Raw genomic sequence first — 16,590 nt, forward strand, 5'->3', positions numbered from 1 at the left:
TGTGACGGCACCGCATCGCATCTCCCGCGGGGACACCCCCCCGGGGTCCGGGAGAAGGGGACTCACAGCTTGACCAGGAAGGCGTGGCTGACTTCCTTCAGCACGGACTTCTCGTTGTGCACGTGCTGCTCCTGCTTCAGGCGGATGACATCCGGGATGCGCATGACCTTCAGGGCGAAGAAGCGGGTGCTCTTCTTCTCGCGGACCAGCTGCACGCGGCCGAACGTCCCTGTACCTGCGGTGGGGAGAGGCGGCGTCAGCGCCCACGGCCCCCAGCACGGCAGACCAGCGCCCCGGCGGCTCGGGCAACGCAGCACCGGGCGACGCACCTGGAGCGCGGGCTGGGGCACAGGCGCCTGTCTGCAACGGTCAGTTGCATTGATACACACACAGGGTCGCTTGCCCCCAAACTGTTCTTTAATAGGGGCGACTGGCCATCCTTTCTGCAAGTGAGTCATCCCAGAGAAAACACACACACAGGGAAAGGCAGAACGGAAGAGGTGGCTAAATACTTTCCTTCAATGTGTCTTTTTCTTCAGGTTTTCTAAATCAAGACAAGACAGAGAAAATAAACTTACGGTTACCAGAGGGGAGAGCAGGGGGTGGGGAGAGATAAATTAGGAGTTTGGGATTAGCAGATACACACTACTATATATAAAACAGGTGAACAACAAGGACCTACTGTATAGCACGGGGAACTCTACTCAACATCTTGTAATAACCTATAATAGGAAAGAATCTGAAAAAGAATAGATACGCATATATATAACCGAATCACTTTGCTGTGCCCCTGAAGCTAACACAACATTGTGAATTAACTATACTTCAATTTAAAAAATTGGATTAAAAAAAAAATCAGAACATAATTCTTTCCATGAAAAACTTGTGAGTATCCCTGCCAGGTTCCTATTTATCCCACGAAGCACCGTATGAGAGGCTAATAAACTCAAAACTGTAGTACACGTGTTGGTGATTGCCACCGTCCTGTCAAAAAAAAAAAAAAAAAAAAGGCTAATTGTAATACAGCCCTGCTCACAAGCTTCTTCCTTTAACCCATTAATGCCAGCTAAACGCACTTAGTGTTTCTGTTAAAACTTGCCAAGCGTTAGAATCAAGTGATGCAGATACTAACAGAGAGAAAAATTTAAAAAGTGCAACCACTACAAACATGAAAGGAAATCAACAGTATAAATATGAAAGGAAATCAAACCCTCTTTTGTACCGTGCTGTGACACTGTCAACCCAATGTCTCTTCTTCCTCCTCCTCCTCGGTCCCCCTCCAGCCCCTCCTCATCCCCTGAGCCTCACTGTGGGGTGGGGTCCAGCCGATACCCCTCCCCCAGGCCGGCAATCACTTACAGGACCTCTGAGATGAAAGATCCAAAGGAATTTTATCTACGGCCAGAGAAAAGGTAACGCTGGCGGCAGAAAAATGACATCTGTATGTGTCAACCTCTGGAAGCTTATCCAAGACGGCTGTCCTTTCTGCCTGTTTATCGAAGAAATAACGCAGAGGAAGGGCTCTCCCAGAGGAAGAAGGTGTGGAAAACGGCCAATGAATTGGGGCTCCCTGGCTGGAAAAATGGTAATCAACATGATGAGAAAGCAGGAAAAAAAGAATTCAAGGATGGCTCGAAGAGGAAGAAGACCTTCAACACAACCATAAAGCCACCTTCTCCTCTTTCATAGAGTTGGGAATGCCATTTATGGCACATGGTAACATGGAGAGGAAAACAAAGTTATACCTAAGCAGTACATTTGCGGGGAGGGCATTTTTTACAAATTAAAATTCTCAAGCTGCAAAATAAGTAAGTACATCTACTGGCTTACGCAGCTGGGGTGAGGGACATTAATAAGTCACCTTGGCTTTTAAAGGAAGTTCCCAATCGCGAATATTTTATTATTGCGAAAGTAGAAAGTGATGTACAAACATGAAGGAAAGAAACTGTGCCAGAAGAAGCAAACGACGAGCCCCAATACATTTTTTAAAAGTACATCCTCATCAAAAGATAATTCAGAAGTAAAAACAGAATTGTATCACAGTGAGGCAGCGTCGTGTTGACAAAGTTCTGTGGAATCAGATCAACACAGAGAGGCATGTAGGGAAAGGGCTCTGAGGAGAGCGAATTGATACAGTTTAGGTGTTTTCATGAGAACGCTTGTGTTTCCGTTTAGTAAAGGGCCCATGAGTGGGAACCGAGGACACTCATATAGCATCTAGTGCAAGTTCTGCCTTTGATTTGATCTATGAACTCAAGGCAAACAAATTAACCTGTTTGGACTTATATTGTTTCCATCTCTCTGATAGAACAGGTAGATTACTATATAAATGTATCAATTGTCTTGCCACACGCTAAAATTCTAATGATGAAAAGAAAGACAACACAGCTATGACTCAACAGATTTTTTTTTTTTACATTTCTGCCCGCAACATCTTTTAAGCTTGCTCTGAGTTGTGTGTGCTGTAAACACTGAGAATCAAAGCAGAGTGCCTGCGGTTCAGAGATGGGGGAGGTCCCTCAGCACCACAGTCAGATTACAGGAGGATACAGGGACACCATCTTGTTGAAGGTAGATGAAACCAGCACGCTGTAATTTTTAAGTTGATCGGCTTTAATGCACTGAAGACAAAAACAACATTCAGTGGTGCTGGTATGAAGTTGTTGTTGCAGTAGAAAGAAAAAGGACAAACAGCTTTTCCTGCTTGGTGCTGGCAAGCTCTCCAATATACATCCCCAGCTCTCAATATCTCCCATTAGACAGTAGAAAAGTCCGTCTTTTAGCTTTGTTGCAGGTAAGGATGGTTACATGACCCACCTCTGCCCAATAAGAGACGAAATGGAATATTCTTCAGTGTAAAAATGAAGGAAATCCTTGTTGATTATCTATTGTATATATAGTAGTGTGTGTATGTTAATCCCAAGCTCCTGATTGATCCCTCCCCCCTCACGTTTCCCCTTTGGTGACCATAAGTTTGTTTTCGAAATCTGTGAGTCTGTTTCCGTTTTGTAAGTAAGTTCATTTATATCATTTTAAATTAGATGCCACAGAGGACTGACAGCATAGGATCTTTAACTTACTTCACTCAGTGTGATAATCAACTATACTCCAAAAAAATGAAAAAAACGAAGGAAATCCTGCCACTTGGGACATCATGGATGAGCCTTGAGAGCATTATGCTACGTGAAATAAGTCCAACAGAGAAAAACACACACTGTATGATCTCACATACATGAGGAATCTAAAAAAAGGCAAACTCATAGAAACAGAGTCGACGGTGGTCGCCAGAGGTGAGGGGTGAGCGATGGGGGGAATGGACGAAGGGGGTTAAAAGGTCCAATGTTACAGTTACAAAATAAGTAAGTCCTGGGGATGTCAAGTACGGCATGGTGACTACAGTTAGTAATACTGTATTGTTTTGTTTTTAACACTGTATTGTTTACTTGAAAGCCGCTAAGAGAGTAGATCTTAAAAGTTCTCATCACAAGAAAAAAATGTGTAACTATGTAAGGTGATGGATGTTAACTAGACAGAGTGTGGTGTCCACTTTGCAACATATACGAATATCCCATCATTGTGCTACACACCCAAAACTAATATAATGTTATATGTCAAACACATCTCAATAAAATGGGGAAAAAAAAAAACTATTTCTCAACTACACTCCAATAAAAATTTAAAAAATAAATAAAGGGGTCACCTTGAACACAAGGTATCTCTTTACTGTGAAGTCACAGCAGGGGGGGCGGGGGAAAGAACTGCAGACTGAGGTGCGGGAAAGTGCAGAAAATGCATTTCGCATGGTCAGCAGGGACTGACCTGCCCTCTTCCTCAGCCCCAAACCCACAAACTGTCCCGAGAGGAGGGAGGTCACAGAGGGACCATGGGAAAGCCTTTGCCCTGCACACTCCAGGTAAAAAAAGCGACCGCCTTATTTTGTCTTTGAAAACCCATAACGTAAATGAAGCAGAGGGAAAATCAAAGAAACTAGGATTTAAGTTTGTGTGGATCATTTTAAGTTTGCTGGAACTGAAAATACTTGGGGAAAATCCATACAGAATGAGGACAGTTAAGAGTAATGTGGGGGCTTCCCTGGTGGCGCAGTGGTTGAGAATCTGCCTGCCAGTGCAGGGGACACGGGTTCGAGCCCTGGTCTGGGAAGATCCCACGTGCCGCGGAGCAACTGGGCCCGTGAGCCACAACTACTGAGCCTGCACGTCTGGAGCCTGTGCTCCGCAACAAGAGAGGCCGCAATAGTGAGAGGCCCGCGCATCGCGATGAAGAGTGGCCCCCGCTCGCCGCAACTAGAGAAAGCCCTCGCACAGAAACGAAGACCCAACACAGCCATAAATAAATAAATAAATAAATAAATAAGAAGAGTAACGTGGAATGCCAGGTAATTACAAAAGGAGAAAATGTAAACCACTCTGGGTTTTATTTCGGGGTCTGGGGGTCAGAGGGGTAATGAGAGAAATGATAGGGGGGCCACTCCCTCTGATTTCACCCTCCATCCCCCTCTGGTCTCCCCCCTTTTCCCACAGCATGTTCTACAGAAAAAATCCACTAATGGACCAACACGCCAGAAAGCCGACACCGCCCATCTGGACCCTACTCAACCTCTGTGCTGGGAGGGGACCCACAGTGGGCCTGGTCCTGTTTGGGTCACCTACACACAGTCTTTCTAACTCTCCTCCCACCAGTTGAGGGTTGAATTGTGTCCCCCAAGAGATAGATTCAATTCCTAACCCTGGAACCTGGGAACAGGAGCTTATTTGGAAACAGGGTCTCTGCAGATGTGATGAAGTGAAGGGTCTGAGTTGAGGTCCTCCTGGATGAGGGTGGCCCTACATGCAATGACAGGGTCCTTCTAAGAGACAGAAGAGGAGAGACACAAACACAGAGGAGAAGCCCCAGGAAGACAGAGGCAGAGACGGGAGGGAGGCGGCCACGAGCCCAGGGACGCCTGGAGCCCCCAGAAGCTGGAAGAGGCAGGAAGGACCCTCCCTGGAGCCTCTGGAGGGAACTCAGCCCTGGGACACCTTCATCTCAGACGTCTGGTCTCCAGGATTCAGAGAGGATGAATGTCTATGGTTTTAAGCTTCCCAGTTTGGCGGTAATTTGTTATGGCAGCTCCAGGGGTACAAATTCAACCAAGCAATGCAAGGAGTCTTCCAGCATCCTTATTATTTAATCACCTAATACTATGTGTTCATGTTTTTGCATACAGAACCCAACAGGATTTTCACTTATCTTCCTGTTTGAGAACACGTTTGGAAATGAAAACTTACATTTTTCAAATACCCCAACAGGGATCTGCTCAAGTCTTTTGATACACTGACGTGGTTTGGGAAATCTGGGGAAATTTAAAGGCCAACACTGAGGACACCACACTCAATTGTCTTTGTCCAGATAGTTGATGAGGACACACTCAAGGAAAACAATTAGAATTCATAAAAAGAAAAGCCAGTCTGTTCTGGAAAAGTGATGAACTTTCCAAAAGCTTATCAAAAGAAGCATGCAAACCATGAATCTGCTCCAAGAGAGAACAGGATGATAGCTAATAATAGCAACATTTTCTGGGCAAAGGAAACATTGCTGGGTTTCTGCTCCGGTGGGGTAAGCCCCTTGGCTGTCCTCACCAGGCACACGCCCCCGCCAGAAAGGGGAATTTCTCTTGGAGACTCTGAAACAGGAAGTTTCACCAGAAAGACAGCCAAATTCCACATTCCCTTTTATGAATTGCATTTGCATTTCATGTTTTAATTACTGGAAGTGAGAAGACTCCTCCTCTTACAAAGGATTTTGTAAAAGTGTATATGCACAATGTCTCCTGCGAAAAATGGACATAATTAAGCTTACTGTTATGACATAGAAATCTGGCTTCCCAATGACTATTTTTTTTATCCTTGAGACTGCAGCAATCAAATGAAATATGCAATACCCTTCTATCTTTTTCTAGATACCTCTGACAAAATTTAACCTTGAAGAAACACACTGCTTTTTTATTACTTTACATCGTGGAGACCATCGGCCAGTGACGTTATCTTACACACTTCCGTCTTGTGCTTTAAGGAAAAAAGACTCCACCAAGAAAGGACGTATCCACTCTTTGATGATGAAAGGGGCAGAAACAAACCCTTTGAGGACATGTTGAAGGAGAACACTTATTTCACAAATAAAGGAAAAGACAACTTGAAATAACAGGACCATTATAACAACCCGCGGAGCAGAATCAAGATAGAAATTCCACCAAGGTGGAAATTAGCAAAGATTGGTTAAATGTGCAAAGGGAGTCCTGTACATAAAAACCATATTTCCTGTGTTCTGTTGAAAATTAGGGAACTGAACCATTTTTTAACCTGACGAGAAATCACTTTTTCTTTTCTTCCTGTTTCAGAGATTCAGAAATAGTACTGGTTCCCTAAAAATGACCGAGTTCATGCTTTGAAGGGTCTGCTCTAAATAAGATGAAGTCTGGGGGGAGGGATAAATTGGGAGATTGGGATTGACATATACACGCTACTTTATATAAGATAGATAACTAATAACATCCTACTCTATAGCACAGGGAACTCTACTCAATACTCTGTAATGGCCTATATGAGAAAAGAATCTAAAAAAGATGTTATGTATATGTATTACTGAATCACTTTGCTGTACACCTGAAACTAACACAACGCTGTAAATCAACTATACTCCCATAAAAATTTCAAACAATAAATCAATAAATAGGATGAAGTCTCATCCACACAGCAAGGGAGGGGCAGTTATTCGATTATGCAAACAATTCTTAAACACACACACACATTTTCCATTCTGGGTCCACGCTGGGGATGAAGCAATTCTGAACAGGAGGTGCCACGGCTGCGGGGATGGATTTGGGGGTCTGAGACGTCAAGACCTGTCTTTCCCATTTGTGGGCCGAATCCAGCAATGAAAAGCATCAACTTCACCCTTCTAATCCATTCTTTACCCAAAGATCCCAGGCTGGCCTCCCGGGTGTTACCTTCTTACAACGGATAAGCACCTTTTGGACCCAGAATCAAAGCTCAGATTTCGTGCAGAAAGCCTTTCAATTACCTCCACTGTTACCCAAAGAAGGCCCACTCGGGAGATCCTATAAAGCCAGTTCTTGGTTTTAACTTCGTCCTTTGTTTACGGAGGATGTTATCACTGGGGGTCCCGGAGGAGGGCACGTGGGGACACCCCTCTGTGGACTATTGTACAACTTCTCCTGCGTCTTCAACTACTGAATTAATCGTCTTAAACTATTTCATAATAAAAAGTTCTTTTAAAGAATCGCATCTGTCCTACACCCTAGAGGATCCTATGCCCCACATGACCATCTTCAAGAAGCCCTGTGTCCGAAATCCATAGATTCCAGATTTGACCAGAGACACTTTGCTAAAGGCATCGGTAGAGAAGGACCGATTGTACCAGCTCACCTGCCTTCTTTTTCTTAAGCTGACTGTATCCCCCCCACCCCTGTCAAAAACAGGAAGGAACGGATACACAGATACGTGGACAGATAGAAAGAACGGAGAGATGGATGAAGGATAGACAGATGACAGATAGATATGGGCTTTGTAAGCCTGTTTCCCGAAGAGGAGATAAAACTTCATCACGATCTGCCTGACAATTACCTGTAACCTCCATCTTCATTCAGTAACAGCCAACGCAATTTTAGGACAGTCCAAACCACTCCGTCAAACCTTAAAGCACAGAGAGCTGGGAAGAGGATTAAATACACCCGTCACCCGGCTTCTGACGTCAAGAAACCTCACTCCCGAAGACTCCTGGGATCCGGATGCCAACTAATTTCAACTCACTTCCCACAGCTGTCTGATAGAGAGAAAGCTTTTTTTGTTTAATATTTATTTTAGTAATTTTATTTTGGGCTGCGTCGGGTCTTAGTTGTGGCATGTGGCGGGCTCCTTCGCTGCGGCGTGCGGGCCTCTCTCTAGTTGTGGCGCGAGGGCTCAGTAGTTGTGGCGCACGGGCTTAGTTGCTCCGCGGCATGGGCGATCTTAGTTCCCCAACCAGGGTCAAACCCACACCCCATGCATTGGAAGGCGGATTCTTAACCACTGGACCACCAGGGAAGTCCAGAGAAAAGTATTTTTTTTAATGGAACTATAGGTAATTTACAATGTTGTGTTAGTGTCAGTTTACAACAAGTGATTCAGTTCTTTATATATATATATATGTGTATATATATTCTTTTTCAGATTCTTTTCCATTATAGGTTATTACAAGATATTGAGTCCAGTTGCCTGTGCTCTACAGTAGGTCCTTGTTGTTTATCTATTTTATATATAGTAGTGTGTACCTGTTAATCCCAAACTCCTAACTTATCTCTCCCTCCCACTCTCCCCTTCGGTAACCGTAAGTTTGTTAGAGGTAAAGCTTTTTCAGGGGAGCATCTCATGATCACAAAGAAACCAACTGCAAGAGTTCTTAGTGTGTATCCACCCCATCCTGAAACAGTCTGCAGCCGCCCCTTGTATATTGAGCATAATCACACCCCAATGATAACGACGATTTTTCAATACCTGTTTACACCGGTAGGAAGGGAGGTGGGCTCAGAAAGAGCTGACCCAACCACCTCTCACGAAAGACCCGCCTTACCGGCCATCCCACCTCCTGCATCCTCCACTTCTGTGTAACCTGCAATCTCTCTTGAAGTTACGATGCTCAGTGTGCCTTTCACTGGGGTATCCCAGATGCTAACAAAACAGAACCAGGCACGGCCAAGAGGGGAGAGAGAGTGCAGGTGGAGGAGACCCAACCTTCCCTGAAATGCAGGAGAAAAGACAGCCGACAGGCCAGTGTTGGGTGGAAAACTTCCACAGGAGCAGAGCTTCCAAGAAAGGACGGCATCTCCTCCCCGTGGCGCTGGGAAAGAGGGTGCGGCGGAAAATGTGCTTCAACCCAGGCCCCCCTCGGCGGGAGCAGAATCCCCACGCCCTGTGTATCACCTGCTGGGACAGTGGGTTGAGCTCTGCGTTGGGGTTTCGAGGGAACACTCTTCTTCCTCCCACTTCTATATGGTCGAAGCAGGTTAAGGTACAGAGGTTAACACAGGATGTATGTAATATTAAGGGCTGCAACTGGGAGACTTCTGAGCGACCCAGTGACCCTCAAGGGGCTACAGAGGGGTCTGGACCACGCTTCCGAGCCGAGCCTGCCTGAGGATCACACCCCCCCCCCCCCGCCTCGGCGTGCCGCGGCCTCTGACGCAGCAATTCTGCAAGATGGGGGCCGGACAGAGGGTGACCTGCCCCCGATTCGCTAGCACTCCCAGAGGTGGGAAGGATTCAGCGGACCCGCAGGTGAGGCTGAGACACGGCAGGCAGCCTCAGCAGCAGCGGTGTCACCCGGCCACCCGGGGGGATCCGGGGGTCCCGTCCAACACCCTTCCACCACCAGTGGACCCCAAGTGTCACCAGCGGTCACCCCTTTGCCTGGAACCCCGCCCGCAAGGTGCCAGAAATCACCTGTCTCCTCCACCCAACAGGAGCAAAGGTTTTATCTCCTTAACTGTTTAGACAAGTGAAATTCGTGTGGAGATGTTTAATTAAACCAATCGAAAAAAGGATCTATAATTTCTAAGGAGGCTGAAAGAAGGCAGTATGTGAAGAAAATGTCAGTCCACTCTTGATAGTGATATGTGCTTCTCTATGTTGAAAAGACTTTTTAAAAAAAATTAATTAATTTATTTATTTATTTATGGCTGCGTTGGGTCTTCGTTGCTGTGCACAGACTTTCTCTAGTTGCGGCGAGTGGGGGACTAAGCTTTGCTGTGGTGCGCGGGCTTCTCACTGAGGTGGCTTCTCTTGTGGAGCACGGGCTCTAGGCGCGCGGGCTTCAGTAGTTGTGGCCCGCGGGCTCGGTAGTTGCGGCTCGCGGGCTCTAGAGCGTAGGCTCAGTAGTTGCAGCGCACAGACTTAATTGCTTTGTGGCATGTGGGATCTTCCCGGACCAGGGCTCGAACCCGCGTCCCCTGCATTGGCAAGTGGACTCCCAAACACTGCACCACCAGGGAAGTCCCTGAAAGGACTTCTGCAGAAAGATACAAGATACTAAGCTGGGTACCTGGAGTCGGCAGGGGATGGGGTGGTGGAGGCAGATGGGGGCCAAAAACAGGGATGCATTTCCATGTATAATTTTCTTCATTTTTTAAATCTGTGAGCTGTAGAAATGTTTTAGGTACATGATAGTTAAATCTATGTTAAATTGATCAATTCAATAAACATACATTATATAATTATTGCAAGATAATTACTACACCACAGTGAAAGAATGCATCATTGTAAAACCCAGTTCTTTTCCTTGAGGTTTCCCCCCTTAAGGTAACATCAGAAAAGCTGATAAACCACAGTACATGACATCATGTGTCCCAAGCCTGCAGTTCTCCTTTTCAAAGTTGGCTTTTGGAAATTACGGCTGCAAACTAGTACAAACTTCTGTTTTACAGGGGAAAAAACAAACCTTTAGAAGGTGTTTTTTAAACAATGTGTGCTAACTCTGATTAAAATTAGAATTGTGGAACTGTACACTTTGAAAGGATGAATTTTATGGTTTGTGAATTATCTCTTAATAAGCAGAATTTACCCCCAAAAATGTGTGCTTTGGATAAAGTTATGAGGATTTTTTAAAAAAAACTTGGAATCTTTAACTTCAAAGATCAGCTGAATAAACTGGACACAATTCAGCTGAGCCCTGGGTGGGAGAGGTTAGAGTTGTGAGTTCACTAGTCTAGACAGATTTTAAAAAAACAAAAACAAGCAATGCCCTCAAAATGTTGCTGGGTCAAGCCACATTCCATTTCACAGCGCCTGGGGCAGAACATATATTTCAGAACCACAATTCTTCTATTTACAGATTAATTACTAAGTTACACTCTCTCCTAAGCAAGATACAAAATGTATAATCACGAAAGAAACCAGAAACACAGGAAGTCCCTGACAGCAACCCCAACACTAACGAAGGTAACGCAAGTAAACGCCTGGAATTCCTGGCCCTGCTTTGGGCTCCCTGAGAGCAGATATGAGGGACTTTGAACCGCGCTTGGTGACTCTTTGCCCAGGAGCACAAAGGTTGGTCTTTGTACTTTGACAACACGAGGCGGGCAGGTTAAAAGTCACAGCCCTGTCCTGCATCCAGGGTGGGATGCGATGATGTCACAGCACCCCCCAAAGTTACCAACAACGCACGGAGATGTTTCTTGACCTCAGCGCAATTGACACTCTGGGTTAGATAATTCGGGGGTCGGGGGAGGGGGGGGAGGGCGTGTGCTGGGCACTGGGGGGTGTGGACCAGGATCCCTGGTCTCCACCCACCACGTGTCAGTAGCCCCCCCCCGCCCCCTCCTGCATTTGTGACACCCCAGATGCCTCCAGACATTGTCAAGTGTTCCCCCGAGGAGCAGAATCCCCTTGGTTGAAGACCACTGGTATAGACAGATGGATGATGGATGGACGATAGAAGATAGATAACAGGTAGGTGGTAGATGATAAATAAGAGTGATGACAGATGATAGCTAGATAGAAGAAGGTGATAAATGGATGGATGGATGGATACATGGATATAGAAGACAGATGATAAATGGATAAATGGATATATTGAGATAGGCAATAGATGGATACATACATACATAATAGAGAAATATAGAGTTGGTAGATGATAGAGAAATATAGACAGATAATAGATGGATAAATAGATAATACGTAGACTGGTAGATGACAGATGGATAGATATGGATAGATGAAAGATTTATAGATTTGATAGATGGTACATAGATATAATAGATTAATGATAGGTGGGTGGATAGATGATTGATAGACAGACAGACAGACAGACAGGGTCTCTCATGTCAACGCAGAGTTTCTCAGCCTCACCCTACGGGCATCTGGGGCTGGATGAGTCTCAGATGTGGGGCGTGCTGGGCCCTGTGGAGTCTGGAGCAGCTTCCCTGGTCTCCATCCTCCCAGGTGTAACAATCAATAATGTCTCTAGACGCTGCCAAGTGTCCACTGGGGGCAACATCGCCCCCAGTTCAGAAGCACCAGCTTGGAGCCAGACAGCCCAGTGGAACTTTCTGTGGTGACAGAAACAGTCTACGTCCGTGCCGTCCAACCCGCGGCCACAAGCTCACAGCGGCTCCTGAGACTGGGCGACTGGCTTTGAGCGTCTTTCACGTGGCCAGCAGCTGTCCAACTGGACAGCCTTCAAGGTGCTGCAACTCAGCTCACGCTCAGTTCTTGCGTCAGGTGTCAATTTGCCCCTCTGGAAATGTAGAGGAAGCTGCATCTCTGACAACGGATGGCTTATGTGGTCCACGCTGTGAAGACCACCTAGCTCTCTAGGCGAAAACGGGGTCAGGGACTACTTCCCTGGTGGTGCAGTGCTTAAGACTCCGCACTCCCAGCGCAGGGGGCCCGGGTTCGACATCTGGTCAGGGAACTAGATGCCACATGCACGCCACAACTAAGAGTTCGCATGCTGCAACCAAGGACCCCGCGAGCCGCAACTAAGACCTAGTGCAACCAGATAAATAAATATTAAAAAAAAAAAAAAAACCAAGTGGGTCAATCTCATGAAGCGAGGCATCTGTCCCACCACTACTGATATATTGCTGTGTGTTGGACGCTCTGCACGATTCAGAAACAGCCACAGTCCACGCAAGGCTGGTCCCCGATATCTTGTTTTGTTTTGTTACCATCGTGCGGGAAAGGCTGACAGTAAACGTTCATGTCAACAGCCATCCTGACTCTGACGCGCTCATCTGTGTTTCGTGGGCTTCTCAGGCTGCAGGACTTCAGAACACACATGTGCTGAGGAACATACGGATGGACCTCACCTTGGGGTGAAGGTCGGGAAAGACGTTCATTTTTGAGGAAGGGAAGTTTCCAGTGGAAACTGGAGGGTGGGGCAGACTGGAAAGTAGAGGCTCGTTGAAATTAAGGACGGGTGGGACTTTTCCTGGTGGCGCAGTGGATAAGAATCTGCCTACCAATGCAGGGCACACAGGTTCCAGCCCTGGTCCGGGAAGATCCCACATGCCACGGAGCAACGAAGCCCGTGCGCCACAACTACTGAGCCTGCAATCTAGAGCCCGCGCGCCACAACTACTGAAGCCTGCGCACCTAGAGCCCGTGCTCCGCAACAAGAGAAGCCACCGCAATGAGAAGACCACGCACCGCAACGAAGAGTAGCCCCCGCTCGCTGCAACTAGAGAAAGCCCCATGCAGTGACAAAGACCCAATGCAGCCAAAAGAATAAAATAAAATAATTTAAAAATTTTAAAAAAAGAAATTAAGGATGGCAAAGGCCACAGAGAGAATCAAGATTCATGAGTATGGAGGAAACGGGGCAAGAGAAGGCAGGGATTCTGAAATCCTTCCATCGCGTTCTTTATGCAACGGGTTACAGGAAATCACGCGGCGGGCAGGGGGAAGTGCCCGGCTGATCTGAGTTCGGCGTGCTTTCCGTTGTTTCAGAGATTTCCCTGCGGTTGCAGAAGCCAGTAGGAAGGACAAAAGATTAGTGTGGAGTGAAAGAACAAATCCTGCATGAGGCTGGAAGGGATGGGCTGGAAGAGGGAGGGAGGAGATGCCCACAGGGTAGCGCTGAGGCATCTGAGAAGGTCGTGATTTAAAACTTGAAAAAAGATCCTGTACTTTTATAAAGATGTATTTTATATAGCTTAACAACACTAAAATATAGTAGGATTTTTTGAGAATGCTACTGTAATATGTTATTGTTTGCACAGACTTTTATGCATAATTCACTCTAAAAGTATACAGTGTATGGTCTACGAAAGAAAAAAAAAAAAAAGACAGGAAACCCTGGCAGGTGTCCAAAGGGTCCATTGAGTTGTTCTGTTTGCGGAGGGTGGTGACAAGTTCCATGTTGGACCCTGCAGATGCCTGGAGGACCAGGGACGTACTGGGTTCAGTCGAGCCCCCAAAGATTCACGCCCACCCAGAACCTTAGGATGGGGCGTTACTTGGAAACAGGGTCTCTGCAGATGTGATGAAGGGAAGGGTCTGAGATGAGGTCCTCCTGGAGGAGGGTGGCCCTACATCCAATGACAGGGTCCTTCTAAGACACAGAAGAGGAGAGACCCAGACACAGAGGAGAAGCCACGTGAAGATGAAGGCAGAGACGGGAGGGACGCGGCCACAAGCCCAGGGACGCCTGGAGCCCCCAGAAGCTGGAAGAGGCAGGAAGGACCCTCCCCTGGAGCCTCTGGAGGGAGTTCAGCCCTGGGACACCTTGATCTCACACGTCTGGTCTCCAGGACTGGGGAGGATGGATTCCTGTTTCTGTAAGTCGCCTGGTTTGTAACGATTTGTAACAAGAGCCTCAGGAAATGAATATAAGGGGCCCCCTGGATGTTGGGGAGAGAGAGACAAACCCACCCAACAGGCACTGCCTTGGGGACCACCCTGCAGCTCGCAAGAGAAAGGTGCAGGTGACAGCTGTGCCTTTGACAGCCCCCAGCTCCACGACGATAACTAAAGTCACAAGCATGGATCAGATCACCCTTGGGACTTTAGAAAATCCTCCTTTGTAATATCCAGCCGTCCTGTTGACAACTCTTTTGTTTCTCTCTTATTGGAACTTCCTATTATTGTTGATGGATACAGTATCTTGTCAAACTTCTCTGAAAACATGACTCAAAGTGAGACTTTTAAAAAAATTCCTCTTACGTTCCCTTGTTTGTTTTCACCTTCTCTGAGGTTCCCTGAATTATTGGCTTTCTCTGGGATCTCAAGTCTTTTGCTATCTTGATGCCTCAGACTGCGTAAACCTATCGAACGAGGCGAGTTTTGGTGGTTGTTTCCTGTTAAGAATGAGGGTCTACAGAGGACCACTCAAGTTCCCACGTGTGAGCGAGGCTGGGACCCTCGGCATGAGAGAATTAGGAGAACGTTAGTTACCCTTAGAGAGCAACCACTGCCTTCCGTCTCTTCACTAAATAAACTGTTCCCACAGTGCCAATGGTTTTCTGGGCGCCGTACTCATCACAGGAGCTGTGGCGTTCTCCAGGGATCCCTGTGCTTCGTTACTCAATCCTTACTTTCTTTTTTTTTTTTTGGCCACGCCATGCGGCTTGCGGGGATCCCAGTTCCCCGACCAGGGATCGAACCCGGGCCCTCGGCAGTGAAAAACGCCAAGCCCTAACCGCTGGACCGCCGGGGAAGTCCCACTCAATCCTCACTCGTTAGAGCTCATCTGGGGTCTGGCGTGTCCAGCCCTCCCCAAGCTGCTTTGCCCACACTATCCTACCCACTGCCGTCGGCTCCTGGTCGTCCGGAAGTCTGATGCAACTTCTACCCTGTGCGTGACACCTGCAGCTCCTTCGTGCTGTCTGTCTGTATCTACGTTATTCCTGTGTTCCTGAAAATAAACTGTATTATCAGTTTAATGGAAACTTGGGAGAGGGAGACTATGAGAGGTGTGTGTGTGTGTGTGTGTGTGTGTGTGTGTGTGTGTGTGCGCGCACGTACCAGCAGGCAGGTGGCATCTGTGTGCAGTCAGGTTGCCACACGACATCAGAAGTCTCTGCACTACTGATACTATGTATACAATAAACAACGAATGCGAACCTACTGTATAGCACAGGGAGCTCTACTCAGTGCTCTGTGGTGACCTAAATGGGAAGGGAATCCAAAAAAAAAGGGGATGTATGTATACGTAGAGCTGATTCACTTTGCTGTACAGCAGAAACTAACACAACGTTGTAAAGCAACTCTACTCCAATAAAAATTAGTGAATAAAAAAGTCTCTGGCAATATTTACAATGGGGAGAGGCTGGAAATAAATTACACACACACACACACACACACACACACACACACACAGGCGGACCTCAGAGACACAGGCTGGGTTCCAGACCAACACAACAAAGCAAATACGGCAATAAATCGAGTCACAGGAATTTTTTGGTTTTCCAGGGCGTATAAAAGTGATATTTCCCAGTTGATAGACTCCCTTGTAGTCTATGACGTGTGCAATAGCATTATGTCTAAAAAACAATGTACAGACCTTCGTTTTAAAATAGTTTCTTGCCAAAAACTGCAAACCATCCTCCGAGCCTTCAGGGACCCGTCGTAGTAACATCAAAGTTCCCTGGTCACAGATACCATCACACATACAATCACAATGAAAACGTTTGAAATATGGCAAGAATGACCAAAATGTGACCCAGAGACACAAAGGGAGCAAATGCTGTTGGGAAAATGGCACCGACAGGCTTGCTCGAGGCGGGGCTGCCACAAACTGTCAATGTATAAAAAACGCGGCCTCTGTGAAGTGCAATAAAGCAAGCTATGCCTGTGTATACGTATATTTAAAACTATAACTTTCACTGCATCTTCTCAAGGAAGATGTAGTTTGTCTTCTGCTGACAAGCTCAATCTTACCATCAGTGAAGATGTTTTGCCCGTTTGAAAGTGTTTTGTTATGAAATCCTCAAGTACCCATGAGAATATGGTTCATATAGAAACAGAAAAGATGCTATAAGGGGTCCGTGTGGAAAATGCAACCAGAGAGATGTTTAGAAAATAGCAGCTGATAGTC

General features: G+C 46.5%; 1 protein-coding gene across 3 annotated transcripts in view; it reads right to left on the reverse strand.

Moving 5' to 3' along the window:
* PRKX (protein kinase cAMP-dependent X-linked catalytic subunit) overlaps positions 1-16,590 on the reverse strand; it is an 84,596-nt gene that overhangs the window by 51,497 nt on the left and 16,509 nt on the right. For all 3 annotated transcript variants that reach the window (XM_082375822.1, XM_082375821.1, XM_082375820.1), the window contains exon 2: positions 67-235. In XM_082375822.1, the coding sequence (XP_082231948.1) occupies positions 67-235 (169 nt within the window). The remainder of the gene's footprint in view (positions 1-66; positions 236-16,590) is intronic.

This window comes from Balaenoptera borealis, assembly GCF_965194805.1.
Source record: "Balaenoptera borealis genome assembly, chromosome: X".
In the NCBI taxonomy this organism is placed as follows: Eukaryota; Metazoa; Chordata; class Mammalia; order Artiodactyla; family Balaenopteridae; genus Balaenoptera; species Balaenoptera borealis.